This window comes from Myodes glareolus, chromosome 16 (assembly GCF_982192425.1).
Source record: "Myodes glareolus chromosome 16, mMyoGla1.1, whole genome shotgun sequence".
Lineage (NCBI taxonomy): Eukaryota > Metazoa > Chordata > Mammalia > Rodentia > Cricetidae > Myodes > Myodes glareolus.
In genome coordinates, this window is record NC_142041.1 from 31,551,294 (window position 1) to 31,570,751 (window position 19,458).

Sequence of the window (19,458 nt, forward strand, 5' to 3'; positions counted from 1 at the left end):
AACAAAATACACAAACACAGAAAGGAAGGAAGGGAGGGAGGGAAGGAGGGAGGAAGAAAGACAGGAAGAAAGGGAGGGGAGGGGAGGGAGGGAAGGAGGAAAGGGGAGGGAGGGAGGGAGGAAGGGAGGGAGGGAGGGAGGGAAAGAGGGAGGGAGAGAAGAAGGGAGGGAAGGAGAACTTTTAAGGCAGGGACCACTACTTACGTCTCTAACACAAAGTAGGGGAAACACGAAACATATTTAGTCCCTTCTCTGAGTACAATCTCTGGTGAATTGCCATACAGGATACAACATGGACAAAATCAATGCTTTGTGTGTCATTTTATTGATCAGATAGATGCATTAAATCATCAGATTTGTAATGTTGTTGTTTTTAATACCCAGTTGTTGCCATTGATTTTGTTGCTTCTTTTTCTTGCAAAGAAATACTGCTGTGGGATTTCCGAGCTGTCTTTTAATAACTCTGCCAAACTGGGACTGCAGACCTGATGTCCTAACCCAAAGCAAAGCAAAATGTTCAGCTTGGAGCGAAGTATTGGCTTCAGTTGACAGAGACCACACAGAATGGAGAGTAACAATCAGACCTCCCCCGTGACCCGCTTCATTCTCCTGGGCCTCTCTGCTCACCCAAAGCTGGAGAAAACCTTCTTCCTGCTCATCCTGCTGATGTACCTGGTGATCCTGCTGGGCAATGGGGTCCTCATCCTGGTGACCATCCTAGACACCCATCTGCACACGCCCATGTACTTCTTCCTGGGGAACCTCTCCTTCCTGGACATCTGCTACACCACCTCCTCGGTCCCCCTCATCCTCGACAGCTTCCTGACCCCCAGGAAGAGCATCTCCTTCTCAGCCTGTGCGGTGCAGATGTTTCTCTGCTTTGCCATGGGAGCCACAGAGTGTGCGCTCCTGAGTATGATGGCGCTTGATCGCTATGTGGCCATCTGCATCCCCCTTAGGTACCCAGTGATCATGAGCAAGGCTGCCTATGTGCCCATGGCAGCCAGCTCCTGGGCAGGTGGAATTGCTGCCTCCACGGTTCAAACATCGCTTGCAATGCGGCTGCCCTTCTGTGGGGACAATGTTATCAATCACTTCACCTGTGAGATCCTGGCTGTCCTGAAACTGGCGTGTGCCGACATCACCATCAATGTCATCAGCATTGGCGTGACAAATATAATCTTCCTGGGGGTCCCGGTTCTATTTATTTCTCTCTCCTACACCTTCATACTCACCACCATCCTAAGGATCCCCTCCGCCGTGGGGAGGAGGAAGGCCTTCTCCACCTGCTCTGCCCACCTCACTGTGGTCATCGTCTTCTATGGGACCATCCTCTTCATGTACGGGAAGCCCAAGTCCAAGGACCCCCTGGGGGCAGACAAGCAGGACCTTGCAGACAAGCTCATCTCCCTCTTCTATGGGGTGGTGACCCCCATGCTGAACCCCATCATCTACAGCCTGAGGAACAAGGACGTGAGGGCTGCTGTGAGGAACCTGGTGGTACTGAGGAAGAGCTTCACCTAGTGATGGAGGACAGATATGCCCATAGTTCTGTGCTTCTTAGCTGTGCTCAGCCATGAATCTCTGAAACATGTTCTCTAAAGGAGGTGTTGTGAAAAGTGATTATCCGATTATATACCGTTATCCAATGGTATTTCACATGTCTTGGAGAATAGGACACAATTAAAACAGTGAAACCTAGGCCTGCTGGGCGTGTGCCTTAAAGGATGGAAACAGTGTGCTGCCAAAAAAGGGGGGAGGTGATGTGTGCACTAGGGGATATCTCATCCCCTACCGTGCAAGTCTGAATCCACCATTCTAAGCAGATTGCTTCTCTGTTTGAGGAAAAGAAACATACATCTTGTGAAGTCATCTATGGCTTCAGGATCTCAGGGGTGTGCTTCTGTTTCGGGGGCCCAGGAAGTGTGATCTCTTTCCCCCACTGTGCAATTTTGCCTTACTCTGTAAGCACAAAGCCTGTGCACTCCTTCCATAGCCCTCTGTACGGGACAGGACCGCAACTGGGGGAATTACAACTTTTTATTTATAAGCTAACAATGTCTTAAATTTATTTTTGTGTATGCATGCGTGTGACTAAACATTTTTGTATGCTTGTACGTGTAGGCGTGTGTTTTTGTATTTGGGTGTGCGTGCACACACTTGCATGGCCTTGCCTTCAGAGGCCATCGAAAGGTGCCAGACCTACTGGAGCTGAACATACTGGCAGCTGTGACCCACCAGCCTTGCGTGCTGCGTCTTCTGCTAAAAACAAGGAGTAATTCTAACCAACAAGCCTCTCTGCAGTTCCTACTAAGCCACCAATATAGAAGCAATTAAACAGGGAGGTTGGAAGGGTCCTGGTGGAAGGCAGATTTCAGATTCAGTGCAAAACCAGTGTCAGTGTCGTGACTGCAGTGAATAAGGGAGCTGGGAACTAACCAGGTGGTGCGGGAGAATTGTCTGTATTCTGTGAATCATGTTTTAAATAAAACGCTGATTGTCCAGGCAGGAGGTGTAGGCAGGAAAACCAGAAGGAAGTGGAAATGATGCAAGGAGAGCAGGAGAATTCTGGAGAGGAGGAAGTTGATTTCTCCCACTCCTGCCCAGATCACCGAAGCCGCAGGATGTGAGCTGCCCCACTGAAAAAGGTACTGTGCCACATGGCTAACATAGATCAGAAAAATGGGTTAATCAAGACGTGAGAGTTAGTCAGTAAGAAGCCTGACCTAACGGGCCAATCAGCATTATAACTTATAGAGATCTCTTGTGTGGTTGATTTTCTCTGGGGCCTCCCGGTTGTGGGGTACCAGGTGGGGACAGAAAACACAAACAAGCAGGCCCAACACGTTACAATCAGGTGTGTCCCAAAGTTTGTGATGCTAACATGGCAGGTCGGAAGAGAGATGATGAAGTCAGAAAACCCTGGGTGTCAATGTGAAATGTTACCCTACAGCCTCATGTGTTTGAACACTTGGACCCAGATGGTGGCGTTCTTTGGGGACAGTGTGGAAGCTTCAGGAGGGAGGGTCTAGCAGGAGGAAGTAAATTACTGGGGCTGGAATTGGATAGTTATGAGTTAGCCCTCATCTGGCCCAGTGCAGTCTCTACTTCCTGACTGCTGACACAATGTAACCATTAACCTTTCCCTTCATACTCCTGTTGCCAAAGCTAGGGGCTGCCACTGCCCTCCCCACTTCCCAGTCATGGTGGACTGTACCCTCTCAAACCACGAGCCAAAATGAACCCTTCTCCCATGCTGAAAAGTCCAGCTATTTGGAAGACTGAGGCAAGAAGGTTGCAAGTTCAAGGTCAACCTGGGCTACTTAGGGAGAGACCTTGGCTCAAAATAGGAAAGTTCAAAATAGCAGTGATGATGGAGGAGGCCGTCCTCTCCCAACTCTGTTAGTTGTTTGAAGAGACAGTTGGCCACTAAAGGACATGGCTCTCATCTGTGCTTGTTTGGTGACAGCTCCGTGTTGTCTGTGTCTTAATTTTTCCATAAAGTGGTGACTAGATCTAGAAATGGAGGGTTTCACTTAAGTGTAGTTACACGGACAAGGCTCCAGACTACGGAGGACTACGGGAGCTTCTTTGATGACTTGTCTGCTGTCAGGTCTGTTTGGGTGTCCCTGGTTCAACAGTCACATGTCCTCTTCAGACCTGGAAGCAGCCATTTTCTCTAAGAACCCTTAGTTTCCTTTTGTGAAGGATGGTAATTTAGAAATCACATCTGCAGCCTAGCAATGCTATTTAGGTTGTCAAGTTTGCCATGGTGGAAAGAGCTAGGGAAAGAATTACATAATTATAGATAAAATATATAATACACAGAGACAAACTTATAAATTATAACTCATATCTACCATTTGCATGTAGCTATATTATATATACTATATTGAAATTTTATGCATATATGCTGTATTTGAGCTAAATTTATATATTCACATGCCCATATAGTCACAGTGATGTGCTGTATGTATTGCAACTGCTCCTTAGGCGGGTAACAGGGCTGAAAGCCTGCTTTCTAATGCCACTGTAGTAGGTGTGACGTGACTCTGCATTGGGTTATATCCATGGCTGTGCTGTTGCCACTTCAGACCAGCTAACCACACACAGTCATGTAGACTTGCAGTATGAGCTCCAGGATTTCCGACCTGAGAAGCTTTGGGGATGTTCTAAGGGAAAACAGCTGCCCGGGCTTTGGTGATTGCCAAATGAAAGGCTAATGGCTGACACCACATCAGACTCGTTGCCTAGTCTAGCAAGGAACTTGGTCGCAGACTGACACTGGATGGCCAGCTAGTCACACACAGTGGTTCCCTCTCTCTGCCTAGCTGATGGGCTAGCCGAGGGTATCTGCTCAGTCACACACAGTGCTCCACTCTCCCCCATCTCTGGCAGCACTTTGGCGTGTGAGTCATCTCCCTTCAGTAGATATGATTTCTCACCAGACTCAACTGGACAAACTTAAAGGTAACCACATGGGGCTTTAATGGCACTGGAAAAGGTCTCTTGTGACAATACTTGGCTGCTGTTGGTCCATGGGCATGTGGGGAATCATGAGAGTCTGCCTGGAAATGAACAGCTTCTAAAGAAGTCAGCAGTCACCACCCTCAAAGAAATAGAACGAAATCTATTTCAGCAGGGGAATGAGGCATTTCCAAGTTCTGTGAGGTGAGCAGAGACTGCTCATTGGTATCCTGGCCACCCAGACCTGAATAATCACACAGAAACTATATTAATTACAACACTGTTTGGCCAATAGCTTAGGTATCTTTCTAGATAGCTCTTTTATCTAAATTAACCCATTTCTATCAATCTATGTATCATCACAAGGCTGTGGCCTACAGGTAAGGTTCCGGGGAGTTTTTCTCCTTCGGCAGCTACATGGCATCTCTTTGACTACACCTACTCTCTCTCTCTATATCTCTTTTACTATTTCCTGCCTGGTTTTACTCTGCTTAGTCATGGACTGAAACTGCTTTATTCATTGACCATTGGTAATAAAATATATTCACAGCATACAGCAGGAATTCCACATCACTGTGAGGAGACAGGACAAGATGAGGGAGTACGTATAATGTACTAGAAAATTCTATTTCTAACCCTGTAAGGCACTCTAATGTGAATTTTGTTTTTCTCTTAAAGAGCATATATTTTTTATTCTTCTTAAGTTGCAGTTGTGTTTATTTGTTTATTTAGTGTGTATGGCGTGTGCAAGTGTGTACCCCTATACACGTGCACCTATGGAGGTCAGAGGGTAGCTTGCAGGAATCAGTTCTCTCTTCCCATGACGTGGGCCTAGGGATCACATACAGGTCATTAGGTTTGGCAGTCTTGGTGGCAAGTATCAGAACCGTGATCAGATCTATTTATGGCCCCTCTCATGCCCTTTAAGGCCTGGACTGTGACGGAGCTTGCCGTTTCTGTGGTTGCATCCAGTTAAGAAAGAACCTGTGGGAACCTTCTGGACAACACGAGCTCTTGAATTTGCAAACAACCAAGGATCCCAAGCCACAAGGATTTTCCTTTGGCAATGTGTGGGCTCCACATTTTCCCCCAGATTATTCTAGTACGCACAGAGAGTTCTCACTAGTTAGAGGCTGGGATGACCCTTCTTCTCCAGTGCCTTCCAACAGCTCGGGTAGGAGGAAAGTAATTCTGGAGGGATTTCAGAATAATTGGATCATGGGGACAGAGCCCCAGGAGCACAGAAAGTTTCCTAGCTTTGTCACTTTGGTTTTGTAACTCCAAATCACAGCAGAGACTAGAATAATCCCGACAGCAAAGCGGGCTTTAAACGGCTTTGCAGATGTCTCAAGGGTCCCGTTGTGGATTTATCCAAACAGAGACCATAACAAGAAAACATACATGACCTGAGGTGCTCACTCCTTTGGCTGGTTCTTCCAGGCAGATCGGCTCTTTCTGATTACTGGGTAAATAAGTGATTTTATCTGCACATTTGTCAAAAAGGTAAGAGCACTGTGTGTGTGTGTGTGTGTGTGTGTGTGTGTGTGTGTGTGTGTGTGTGTAGCCCAGGCCCATAGGCAAGCAGTCTACCCCTGAGTTAGCTCCCTAGACCTGAAAAAACAGCTTTTTTAAATTTCAAATTTATTTGTGTGTGTGTGAGAGCACTCACCTGCATGCTCACACTGAGGCATGTGAACAGAAGTCCAAGGATGACTTGCAGGAGTCAGTCCTTTCCTGGTAGATCCTGTGAGTCAAAGTGAGGTTGTCAAGCTTAGGAGCAAGTGTTTGTCTGTTGAGCCAACAACTTTTTTTGTTCTGTTTTTATTTGTTTTTTAAGACAAGGGTTCTCTGTAGGGAGTCTGTCCTGGAACTAGCTCTTGTAGACCAGGAAGGCCTCCAACTCACAGAGATCCCTCTGCCTCTGCCTCCTGAGTGCTGGGATTAAAGGCGTGCATCACCACTGCCTGGCACTAAAAATACTTTTAAAAGAATAAAGAAACTCTTGGGGGACATTTCACATTCTTGGATTCCAACCCAATGTTAAGTGGCATGGGGAACTCTGAAGGTGAGAGAAAATGGCACATCAGTGACGTAGGACAAGGTCAAAACAGAGAAATTCCTGATACCAAACGGTTCTCCTAGCAGTGAGGACCAAACTGAGCATCTCCACAGAGAGGAGAGTCTGACCAGTCCCCATGCCCTGACCAATGCCAGTGACTGTCAATGACTTGTGTGTGTGTTTGTGAATGAATGAATGAATGAATGAACGAACGAACAAACGGCTCGCAACTGTGTATATCATGAAAGTGGGTGAGGAGAGAGGAAAAGGTCAGCCAGCCCATAGGAGTGTTCACGCAGGGGAATAGTCAGGAACTGAGGACAAGGGTATCAGGGGCTTCCATCAGACCTAGGCTCCATGGGTGGAATTTTTCAAGTAAAATACAATATTTCTTGCCAAAGCTGAGAAGAATAAGTTGTCCACAAATGGTCCAACCTCAACTAAATGTTTAAATGTGATGAGGAAAATTAAGTTTACCCAGGTGACCTCTCAAACATCTCTGAGCAGGGACAGGTACTACCAAGCTGACACTGTTCAGGTTCCCTGCGTTTGACTCAGAACAACACGGACAACCACTTCTCACAGATCATCAGAGCACTGAGCCAATCGCCTAGCTGGGAGCTCTTTCTCACAGGGTCCCTTGGTATTATAGGCACCACAGAATCCTGAAGATGACCTTCTGAATTTCTACAACACAGGAAGAAACATGGACAGATCCAATGAGACCTCCCCCGTGACCCGCTTCATTCTCCTGGGCCTCTCTGCCCACCCAAAGCTGGAGAAAACCTTCTTCCTGCTCATCCTGCTGATGTACCTGGTGATCCTGCTTGGCAATGGGCTGCTCATCCTGGTGACCATTCTTGATGCCCACCTGCACACGCCCATGTACTTCTTCCTGGGGAACCTCTCCTTCCTGGACATCTGCTACACCACCTCCTCGGTCCCCCTCGTCCTCGACAGCTTCCTGACCCCTAGGAAGAGCATCTCCTTCTCAGCCTGTGCGGTGCAGATGTTTCTCTGCTTTGCCATGGGAGCCACAGAGTGTGCGCTCCTGAGTATGATGGCGCTTGATCGCTATGTGGCCATCTGCATCCCCCTTAGGTACCCAGTGATCATGAGCAAGGCTGCCTATGTGCCCATGGCTGCCGGCTCCTGGGCAGGTGGAATTGCTGCCTCCACGGTTCAAACATCGCTTGCAATGCGGCTGCCCTTCTGTGGGGACAATGTTATCAATCACTTCACCTGTGAGATCCTGGCTGTCCTGAAACTGGCGTGTGCCGACATCACCATCAATGTCATCAGCATTGGCGTGACAAATATAATCTTCCTGGGGGTCCCGGTTCTATTTATTTCTCTCTCCTACACCTTCATACTCACCACCATCCTAAGGATCCCCTCTGCCGAGGGAAGAAGGAAGGCCTTCTCCACCTGCTCTGCCCACCTCACTGTGGTCATCATCTTCTATGGGACCCTCGTCTTCATGTATGGGAAGCCCAAATCCAAGGACCCCCTGGGGGCAGACAAGCAGGACCTTGCAGACAAGCTCATCTCCCTCTTCTATGGGTTGGTGACCCCCATGCTGAACCCCATCATTTACAGCCTGAGGAACAAGGATGTGAGGGCTGCTGTGAGGAACCTGGTGGTACTGAGGAAGAGCTTCACCTAGTGATGGAGGACAGATATGCCCATAGTTCTGTGCTTCTTAGCTGTGCTCAGCCATGAATCTCTGAAACATGTTCTCTAAAGGAGGTGTTGTGAAAAGTGATTATCCGATTATATACCGTTATCCAATGGTATTTCACATGTCTTGGAGAATAGGACACAATTAAAACAGTGAAACCTAAGGCCTGCTGGGCGTGTGCCTTAAAGGATGGAAACAGTGTGCTGCCAAAAAAGGGGAGAGGTGATGTGGGGGCTAGGGGTTATCTCATTCCCTACCGTGCAAGTCTGAATCCACCATTCTAAGCAGATTGCTTCTCTGTTTGAGGAAAAGAAACATACATCTTGTGAAGTCATCCATGGCTTCAGGATCTCAGGGGTGTGCTTCTGTTTCGGGGGCCCAGGCAGTGTGATCTCTTTCCCCCACTGTGCAATTTTGCCTTACTCTGTAAGCACAAAGCCTGTGCACTCCTTCCATAGCCCTCTGTACGGGACAGGACCGCAACTGGGGGAATTACAACTTTTTATTTATAAGCTAACAATGTCTTAAATTCATTTTTGTGTATGTATGCATGTGACTAAACATTTTTGTACGCTTGTACGTGTAGGCGTGTGTTTTTGTATTTGGGTGTGCGTGCACACACTTGCATGGCCTTGCCTTCAGAGGCCATCGAAAGGTGCCAGACCTACTGGAGCTGAACACACTGGCAGCTGTGACCCACCAGCCTTGGGTGCTGGGTCTTCTGCTAAAAACAAGGAGTAATTCTAACCAACAAGCATCTCTGCAGTTCCTACTAAGCCACCAATTTAGAAGCAATGAAACAGGGAGTTTCGAAGGATCCTGGTGGAAGGCAGATTTCAGATTCAGTGCAAAACCAGTGTCAGTGTCGTGACCACAGTGAATAAGGGAGCTGGGAACTAACCAGGTGGTGCGGGAGAATTGTCTGTATTCTGTCAATCATGTTTTAAATAAAACGCTGATTGTCCAGGCAGGAGGTGTAGGTGGGAAAACCAGACAGGAAATGGAAATGATGCAAGGAGAGCAAGAGAATTCTGGGGAGGAGGAAGTTGATTCCTCCCACTCCTGCCCAGATCACCAAAGCCGCAGGATGTGAGCTGCCCCACTGAAAAAGGTACTGTGCCACATGGCTAACATAGATCAGAAAAATGGGTTAATCAAGACGTGAGAGTTAGCCAGTAAGAAGCCTGACCTAACGGGCCAATCAGCATTAAAACTTATAGAGATCTCTTGTGTGGTTGATTTTCTCTGGGGCCTGCCGGCTGTAGGGTACCAGGCAGGGACAAAAAAACACAAACAAGCAGGCCCAACATGTTACAACCAGGTGTGTTCCAAAGTTAGTGATGCTAACATGGCAGGTCGGAAGAGAGATGATGAAGTCAGAAAACCCTGGGTGTCAATGTGAAATGTTACCCTACAGCCTCATGTGTTTGAACACTTGGTCCCCAGATGGTGGCGTTCTTTGGGGACAGTGTGGAAGCTTCAGGAGGGAGGGTCTAGCAGGAGGAAGTAAGTCACTGGGGCTGGGATTGGATAGTTATGAGTTAGCCCTCATCTGGCCCAGAGCAGTCTCTACTTCCTGACTGCTGACACAATGTAACCATTAACCTTTCCCTTCATACTCCTGTTGCCAAAGCTAGGGGCTGCCACTGCCCCCCACTTCCCAGTCATGGTGGACTGTACCCTCTCAAACCACGAGCCAAAATGAACCCTTCTCCCATGCTGAAAAGTCCAGCTATTTGGGAGACTGAGGCAAGAAGGTTGCAAGTTCAAAGCCAACCTGGGCTACTTAGGGAGAGACCTTGGCTCAAAAAAAGAAAGTTCAAAATAGCAGTGATGATGGAGGAGGCCGTCCTCTCCCAACTCTGTTAGTTGTTTGAAGAGACAGTTGGCCACTAAAGGACATGGCTCTCATCTGTGCTTGATTGGTGACAGCTCCGTGTTGTCTGTGTCTTAATTTTTCCATAAAGTGGTGACTAGATCTAGAAATGGAGGGTTTCACTTAAGTGTAGTTACACGGACAAGGCTCCAGACTACGGAGGACTACGGGAGCTTCTTTGATGACTTGTCTGCTGTTGGGTCTGTTTGGGTGTCCCTGGTTCAACAGTCACATGTCCTCTTCAGACCTGGAAGCAGCCATTTTCTCTAAGAACCCTTAGTTTCCTTTCGTGAAGGATGGTAATTTAGAAATCACATCTGCAGCCTAGCAATGCTATTTAGGTTGTCAAGTTTGCCATGGTGGAAAGAGCTAGGGAAAGAATTACATAATTATAGATAAAATATATAATACACAGAGACAAACTTATAAATTATAACTCATATCTACCATTTGCATGTAGCTATATTATATATACTATATTGGAATTTTATGCATATATGCTGTATTTGAGCTAAATTTATATATTCACATGCCCATATAGTCACAGTGATGTGCTGTATGCATTGCAACTGCTCCTTAGGCGGGTAACAGGGCTGAAAGCCTGCTTTCTAATGCCACTGTAGTAGGTGTGATGTGACTCTGCATTGGGTTATCTCCATGGCTGTGCTGTTGCCACTTCAGACCAGCTAACCACACACAGTCATGTAGACATGTAGTATTAACTCCAGGATTTCCGACCTGAGATCTTCGGGGATGTTCCAAGGGAAAACAGCTGCCCGGGCTTTGGTGACTGCCAAATGAAAGGCTAATGGCTGACACCACATCAGACTCGTTGCCTAGTCTAGCAAGGAACTTGGTCGCAGACTGACACTGGATGGCCAGCTAGTCACACACAGTGGTTCCCTCTCTCTGCCTAGCTGATGGGCTAGCTGAGGGTGTCCGCTCAGCCACACACAGTGCTCCACTCTCCCCCATCTCTGGCAGCTCTTTGGCATGTGAGTCACCTCCCTTCAGTAGATACGATTTCTCACCAGACTCAACTGGACAAACTTAAAGGTAACCACATGGGGGCTTTAATGGCACTGGAAAAGGTCTCTTGTGACAATACTTGGCTGCTGTTGGTCCATGGGCATGTGGGGAATCATGAGAGTCTGCCTGGAAATGAACAGCTTCTACAGAAGTCTCAAAGAAATAGAACGAAATCTATTTCAGGAGGGGGATGAGGCATTTCCATAGTTCTGTGAGGTGAGCAGAGACTGCTCATTGGTATCCTGGCCACCCAGACCTGAATAATTACACAGAAACTATATTAATTACAACACTGTTTGGCCAATAGCTTAGGTATCTTTGTAGATAGCTCTTTTATCTTAAATTAACCCATTTCTATCAATCTATGTATCATCACAAGGCTGTGGCCTACAGGTAAGGTTCCGGAGTTTTTCTCCTTCGGCAGCTTCTTGGCATCTCTTTGACTCCACCTACTCTCTCTATATATATCTCTTTTCCTATTTCCTGCCTGGTTTTACTCTGCTAAGTCATGGACTGAAACTGCTTTATTCATTGACCATTGGTAATAAAATATATTCACAGCATACAGCAGGAATTCCACATCACTGTGAGGAGACAGGACAAGACGAGGGGGTACGTATAATGTACTAGAAAATTCTATTTCTAACCCTGTAAGGCACTCGTAATGTGAATTTTGCTTTTCTTTTAAAAAGCATATATTTTTTTATTCTTCTTAAGTTGCAGTTGTGTTTATTTGTTTATTTAGTGTGTATGGCGTGTGTAAGTGTGTACCCCTATACACGTGCACCTATGGAGGTCAGAGGGTAGCTTGCAGGAATCAGTTCTCTCTTCCCATGACGTGGGCCTAGGGATCACATACAGGTCATTAGGTTTGGCAGTCTTGGTGGCAAGTATCAGAACCGTGATCAGATCTATTTATGGCCCCTCTCGTGCCCTTTAAGGCCTGGACTGTGACAGGAGCTTGCCGTTTCTGTGGTTGCATCCAGTTAAGAAAGAACCTGTGGGAACCTTCTGGACAACACGAGCTCTTGAATTTGCAAACAACCAAGGATCCCAAGCCACAAGGATTTTCCTTTGGCAATGTGTGGGCTCCACATTTTCCCCCAGATTATTCTAGTACGCACAGAGAGTTCTCACTAGTTAGAGGCTGGGATGACCCTTCTTCTCCAGTGCCTTCCAACAGCTCAGGTAGGAGGAAAGTAATTCTGGAGGGATTTCAGAATAATTGGATCATGGGGACATAGCCCCAGGAGCACAGAAAGTTTCCTAGCTTTGTCACTTTGGTTTTGTAACTCCAAATCACAGCAGAGACTAGAATAATCCCGACAGCAAAGCGGGCTTTAAACGGCTTTGCAGATGTCTCAAGGGTCCCGTTGTGGATTTATCCAAACAGAGACCATAACAAGAAAACATACATGACCTGAGGTGCTCACTCCTTTGGCTGGTTCTTCCAGGCAGATCGGCTCTTTCTGATTACTGGGTAAATAAGTGATTTTATCTGCACATTTGTCAAAAAGGTAAGAGCACTGTGTGTGTGTGTGTGTGTGTGTGTGTGTGTGTGTGTGTGTGTGTGTGTGTCTAGCCCAGGCCCATAGGCAAGCAGTCTACCCCTGAGTTAGCTCCCTAGACCTGAAAAAACAGCTTTTTTAAATTTCAAGTTTATTTGTGTGTGTGTGAGAGCACTCACCTGCATGCTCACACTGAGGCATGTGAACAGAAGTCCAAGGATGACTTGCAGGAGTCAGTCCTTTCCTGGTAGATCCTGTGAGTCAAAGTGAGGTTGTCAAGCTTAGGAGCAAGTGTTTGTCTGTTGAGCCAACAACTTTTTTTGTTCTGTTTTTATTTGTTTTTTAAGACAAGGGTTCTCTGTAGGGAGTCTGTCCTGGAACTAGCTCTTGTAGACCAGGAAGGCCTCCAACTCACAGAGATCTGTCTGCCTCTGCCTCCTGAGTGCTGGGATTAAAGGCATGCATCACCACTGCCTGGCACCAAAAATACTTTTAAAAGAATAAAGAAACTCTTGGGGGACATTTCACATTCTTGGATTCCAACCCAATGTTAAGTGGCATGGGGAACTCTGAAGGTGAGAGGAAATGGCACATCAGTGACAAGGTCAAAACAGAGAAATTCCTGATACCAAATGGTTCTCCTAGCAGTGAGGACCAAACTGAGCATCTCCACAGAGAGGAGAGTCTGACCAGTCCCCATGCCCTGACCAATGCCAGTGACTGTCAATGACTTGTGTGTGTGTTTGTGAATGAATGAATGAATGAATGAATGAACGAACGAACAAACGGCACGCGACTGTGTATATCATGAAAGTGGGTGAGGAGAGAGGAAAAGGTCAGCCAGCCCATAGGAGTGTTCACGCAGGGGAATGGCCAGGAACTGAGGACAAGGGTATCAGGGGCTTCCATCAGACCTAGGCTCCATGGGTGGAATTTTTCAAGTAAAATACAATATTTCTTGCCAAAGCTGAGAAGAATAAGTTGTCCATAAATGGTCCAACCTCAACTAAATGTTTAAATGTGATGAGCAAAATTAAGTTTACCCAGGTGACCTCTCAAACATCTCTGAGCAGGGACAGGTACTACCAAGCTGACACTGTTCAGGTTCCCTGCGTTTGACTCAGAACAACACAGACAACCACTTCTCACAGAACATCAGAGCACTGAGCCAATCGCCTAGCTGGGAGCTCTTTCTCACAGGGTCCCTTGGTATTATAGGCACCACAGAATCCTGAAGATGACCTTCTGAATTTCTACAACACAGGAAGAAACATGGACAGATCCAATGATACCTCCCCCGTGACCCGCTTCATTCTCCTGGGCCTCTCTGCCCACCCAAAGCTGGAGAAAACCTTCTTCCTGCTCATCCTGCTAATGTACCTGGTGATCCTGCTGGGCAACGGGCTGCTCATCCTGGTGACCATTCTTGATGCCCACCTGCACATGCCCATGTACTTCTTCCTGGGGAACCTCTCCTTCCTGGACATCTGCTACACCACCTCCTCGGTCCCCCTCGTCCTCGACAGCTTCCTGACCCCTAGGAAGAGCATCTCCTTCTCAGCCTGTGCGGTGCAGATGTTTCTCTGCTTTGCCATGGGAGCCACAGAGTGTGCGCTCCTGAGTATGATGGCGCTTGATCGCTATGTGGCCATCTGCATCCCCCTTAGGTACCCAGTGATCATGAGCAAGGCTGCCTATGTGCCCATGGCTGCCGGCTCCTGGGCAGGTGGAATTGCTGCCTCCACGGTTCAAACATCGCTTGCAATGCGGCTGCCCTTCTGTGGGGACAATGTTATCAATCACTTCACCTGTGAGATCCTGGCTGTCCTGAAACTGGCGTGTGCCGACATCACCATCAATGTCATCAGCATTGGCGTGACAAATATAATCTTCCTGGGGGTCCCGGTTCTATTTATTTCTCTCTCCTACACCTTCATACTCACCACCATCCTAAGGATCCCCTCTGCCGAGGGAAGAAGGAAGGCCTTCTCCACCTGCTCTGCCCACCTCACTGTGGTCATCATCTTCTATGGGACCCTCGTCTTCATGTATGGGAAGCCCAAATCCAAGGACCCCCTGGGGGCAGACAAGCAGGACCTTGCAGACAAGCTCATCTCCCTCTTCTATGGGTTGGTGACCCCCATGCTGAACCCCATCATTTACAGCCTGAGGAACAAGGATGTGAGGGCTGCTGTGAGGAACCTGGTGGTACTGAGGAAGAGCTTCACCTAGTGATGGAGGACAGATATGCCCATAGTTCTGTGCTTCTTAGCTGTGCTCAGCCATGAATCTCTGAAACATGTTCTCTAAAGGAGGTGTTGTGAAAAGTGATTATCCGATTATATACCGTTATCCAATGGTATTTCACATGTCTTGGAGAATAGGACACAATTAAAACAGTGAAACCTAAGGCCTGCTGGGCGTGTGCCTTAAAGGATGGAAACAGTGTGCTGCCAAAAAAGGGGAGAGGTGATGTGGGGGCTAGGGGTTATCTCATTCCCTACCGTGCAAGTCTGAATCCACCATTCTAAGCAGATTGCTTCTCTGTTTGAGGAAAAGAAACATACATCTTGTGAAGTCATCCATGGCTTCAGGATCTCAGGGGTGTGCTTCTGTTTCGGGGGCCCAGGCAGTGTGATCTCTTTCCCCCACTGTGCAATTTTGCCTTACTCTGTAAGCACAAAGCCTGTGCACTCCTTCCATAGCCCTCTGTACGGGACAGGACCGCAACTGGGGGAATTACAACTTTTTATTTATAAGCTAACAATGTCTTAAATTCATTTTTGTGTATGTATGCATGTGACTAAACATTTTTGTACGCTTGTACGTGTAGGCGTGTGTTTTTGTATTTGGGTGTGCGTGCACACACTTGTATGGCCTTGCCTTCAGAGGCCATCGAAAGGTGCCAGACCTACTGGAGCTGAACACACTGGCAGCTGTGACCCACCAGCCTTGGGTGCTGGGTCTTCTGCTAAAAACAAGGAGTAATTCTAACCAACAAGCCTCTCTGCAGTTCCTACTAAGCCACCAATTTAGAAGCAATGAAACAGGGAGTTTCGAAGGATCCTGGTGGAAGGCAGATTTCAGATTCAGTGCAAAACCAGTGTCAGTGTCGTGACCGCAGTGAATAAGGGAGCTGGGAACTAACCAGGTGGTGCGGGAGAATTGTCTGTATTCTGTCATTCATGTTTTAAATAAAATGCTGATTGTCCAGGCAGGAGGTGTAGGTGGGAAAACCAGACAGGAAATGGAAATGATGCAAGGAGAGCAAGAGAATTCTGGGGAGGAGGAAGTTGATTCCTCCCACTCCTGCCCAGATCACCAAAGCCGCAGGATGTGAGCTGCCCCACTGAAAAAGGTACTGTGCCACATGGCTAACATAGATCAGAAAAATGGGTTAATCAAGACGTGAGAGTTAGCCAGTAAGAAGCCTGACCTAACGGGCCAATCAGCATTAAAACTTATAGAGATCTCTTGTGTGGTTGATTTTCTCTGGGGCCTGCCGGCTGTAGGGTACCAGGCAGGGAAAAAAAAACACAAACAAGCAGGCCCAACATGTTACAACCAGGTGTGTCCCAAAGTTAGTGATGCTAACATGGCAGGTCGGAAGAGGGATGATGAAGTCAGAAAACCCTGGGTGTCAATGTGAAATGTTACCCTACAGCCTCATGTGTTTGAACACTTGGTCCCCAGATGGTGGCGTTCTTTGGGGACAGTGTGGAAGCTTCAGGAGGGAGGGTCTAGCAGGAGGAAGTAAGTCACTGGGGCTGGGATTGGATAGTTATGAGTTAGCCCTCATCTGGCCCAGAGCAGTCTCTACTTCCTGACTGCTGACACAATGTAACCATTAACCTTTCCATTCATACTCCTGTTGCCAAAGCTAGGGGCTGCCTCTGCCCCCCACTTCCCAGCCATGGTGGACTGTACCCTCTCAAACCACGAGCCAAAATGAACCCTTCTCCCATGCTGAAAAGTCCAGCTATTTGGGAGACTGAGGCAAGAAGGTTGCAAGTTCAAAGCCAACCTGGGCTACTTAGGGAGAGACCTTGGCTCAAAAAAAGAAAGTTCAAAATAGCAGTGATGATGGAGGAGGCCATCCTCTCACGTCTCTGTTAGTTGTTTGAAGAGACAGTTGGCCACTAAAGGACATGGCTCTCATCTGTGCTTGATTGGTGACAGCTCCGTGTTGTCTGTGTCTTAATTTTTCCATAAAGTGGTGACTAGATCTAGAAATGGAGGGTTTCACTTAAGTGTAGTTACACGGACAAGGCTCCAGACTATGGAGGACTACGGGAGCTTCTTTGATGACTTGTCTGCTGTCGGGTCTGTTTGGGTGTCCCTGGTTCAACAGTCACATGTCCTCTTCAGACCTGGAAGCAGCCATTTTCTCTAAGAACCCTTAGTTTCCTTTTGTGAAGGATGGTAATTTAGAAATCACATCTGCAGCCTAGCAATGCTATTTAGGTTGTCAAGTTTGCCATGGTGGAAAGAGCTAGGGAAAGAATTACATAATTATAGATAAAATATATAATACACAGACACAAACATAAATTATAACTCATATCTACCATTTGCATGTAGCTATATTATATATACTATATTGGAATTTTATGCATATATGCTGTATTTGAGCTAAATTTATATATTCACATGCCCATATAGTCACAGTGATGTGCTGTATGTATTGCAACTGCTCCTTAGGCGGGTAACAGGACTGAAAGCCTGCTTTCTAATGCCTCTGTAGTAGATGCGATGTGACTCTGCAGTGGGTTATCTCCATGGCTGTGCTGTTGCCACTTCAGACCAGCTAACCACACACAGTCATGTAGACTTGCAGTATGAGCTCCAGGATTTCCGACCTGAGAAGCTTTGGGGATGTTCCAAGGGAAAACAGCTGCCCGGGCTTTGGTGACTGCCAAATGAAAGGCTAATGGCTGACACCACATCAGACTCGTTGCCTAGTCTAGCAAGGAACTTGGTCGCAGACTGACACTGGATGGCCAACTAGTCACACACAGTGGTTCCCTCTCTCTGCCTAGCTGATGGGCTAGCTGAGGGTGTCCGCTCAGCCACACACAGTGCTCCTCTCTCCCCCATCTCTGGCAGCACTTTGGCATGTGAGTCACCTCCCTTCAGTAGATATGATTTCTCACCAGACTCAACTGGACAAACAAAGGTAACCACATGGGGCTTTAATGGCACTGGAAAAGGTCTCTTGTGACAATACTTGGCTGCTGTTGGTCCATGGGCATGTGGGGAATCATGAGAGTCTGCCTGGAAATGAACAGCTTCTACAGAAGTCAGCAGTCACCACCATCAAAGAAACAGAAGGAAATCTATTTCAGCAGGGGAATGAGGCATTTCCAAGTTCTGTGAGGTGAGCAGAGACTGCTCATTGGTATCCTGGCCACCCAGACCTGAATAATCACACAGAAACTATATTAATTACAACACTGTTTGGCCAATAGCTTAGGTATCTTTCTAGATAGCTCTTTTATCTTAAATTAACCCATTTCTATCAATCTATGTATCATCACAAGGCTGTGGCCTACAGGTAAGGTTCCGGGGAGTTTTTCTCCTTCGGCAGCTACATGGCATCTCTTTGACTCCACCTACTCTCTCTCTCTATATCTCTTTTACTATTTCCTGCCTGGTTTTACTCTGCTTAGTCATGGACTGAAACTGCTTTATTCATTGACCATTGGTAATAAAATATATTCACAGCATACAGCAGGAATTCCACATCACTGTGAGGAGACAGGACAAGACGAGGGGATACGTATAATGTACTAGAAAATTCTATTTCTAACCCTGTAAGGCACTCTAATGTGAATTTTGTTTTTCTCTTAAAGAGCATATATTTTTTATTCTTCTTAAGTTGCAGTTGTGTTTATTTGTTTATTTAGTGTGTATGGCGTGTGCAAGTGTGTACCCCTATACACGTGCACCTATGGAGGTCAGAGAGTAGCTTGCAGGAATCAGTTCTCTCTTTCCATGATGTGGGCCTAGGGATCACATACAGGTCATTAGGTTTGGCAGTCTTGGTGGCAAGTATCAGAACCGTGATCAGATCTATTTATGGCCCCTCTCGTGCCCTTTAAGGCCTGGACTGTGACAGGAGCTTGCCGTTTCTGTGGTTGCATCCAGTTAAGAAGGAACCTCTGGGAACCTTCTGGACAACACGAGCTCTTGAATTTGCAAACAACCAAGGATCCCAAGCCACAAGGATTTTCCTTTGGCAATGTGTGGGCTCCACATTTCCCCCCAGATTATTCTAGTACGCACAGAGAGTTCTCACTAGTTAGAGGCTGGGATGACCCTTCTTCTCCAGTGCCTTCCAACAGCTCAGGTAGGAGGAAAGTAATTCTGGAGGGATTTCAGAATAATTGGATCATGGGGACATAGCCCCAGGAGCACAGAAAGTTTCCTAGCTTTGTCACTTTGGTTTTGTAACTCCAAATCACAGCAGAGACTAGAATAATCCCGACAGCAAAGCGGGCTTTAAACGGCTTTGCAGATGTCTCAAGGGTCCCGTTGTGGATTTATCCAAACAGAGACCATAACAAGAAAACATACATGACCTGAGGTGCTCACTCCTTTGGCTGGTTCTTCCAGGCAGATCGGCTCTTTCTGATTACTGGGTAAATAAGTGATTTTATCTGCACATTTGTCAAAAAGGTAAGAGCACTGTGTGTGTGTGTGTGTGTGTGTGTGTGTGTGTGTGTGTGTGTCTAGCCTAGGTCCATAGGCAAGCAGTCTACCCCTGAGTTAGCTCCCTAGAACTGAAAAAACAGCTTTTTTAAATTTCAAGTTTATTTGTGTGTGTGTGAGAGCACTC

At 47.0% G+C, this 19,458-nt stretch overlaps 3 protein-coding genes across 3 annotated transcripts; all 3 read left to right on the forward strand.

Moving 5' to 3' along the window:
* The first annotated feature begins 564 nt into the window (after positions 1-564).
* Positions 565-1,524, forward strand: LOC125390738 (olfactory receptor 13C7). Its single transcript, XM_085677217.2, has one exon. The coding sequence runs from the start codon at positions 565-567 to the stop codon at positions 1,522-1,524; it is 960 nt and encodes a 319-aa protein (XP_085533343.2).
* A 5,708-nt stretch (positions 1,525-7,232) lies between these two features.
* Positions 7,233-8,192, forward strand: LOC148119555 (olfactory receptor 13C7-like). Its single transcript, XM_087897286.1, has one exon. The coding sequence runs from the start codon at positions 7,233-7,235 to the stop codon at positions 8,190-8,192; it is 960 nt and encodes a 319-aa protein (XP_087753412.1).
* Positions 8,193-13,892: 5,700 nt separating this feature from the next.
* On the forward strand, positions 13,893-14,852 carry LOC148119556 (olfactory receptor 13C7-like). The gene has a single exon (XM_087897287.1). It carries the CDS (start codon positions 13,893-13,895, stop codon positions 14,850-14,852), a length of 960 nt encoding a protein of 319 aa, XP_087753413.1.
* The last annotated feature ends 4,606 nt before the right edge of the window (positions 14,853-19,458 follow it).

Coding starts and splice junctions, on each gene's coding strand:
- LOC148119555 (XM_087897286.1), top strand. CDS start 7,233: ATGGACAGATCCAATGAGACCTCCCCCGTGACCCGCTTCATTCTCCTG.
- LOC125390738 (XM_085677217.2), top strand. CDS start 565: ATGGAGAGTAACAATCAGACCTCCCCCGTGACCCGCTTCATTCTCCTG.
- LOC148119556 (XM_087897287.1), top strand. CDS start 13,893: ATGGACAGATCCAATGATACCTCCCCCGTGACCCGCTTCATTCTCCTG.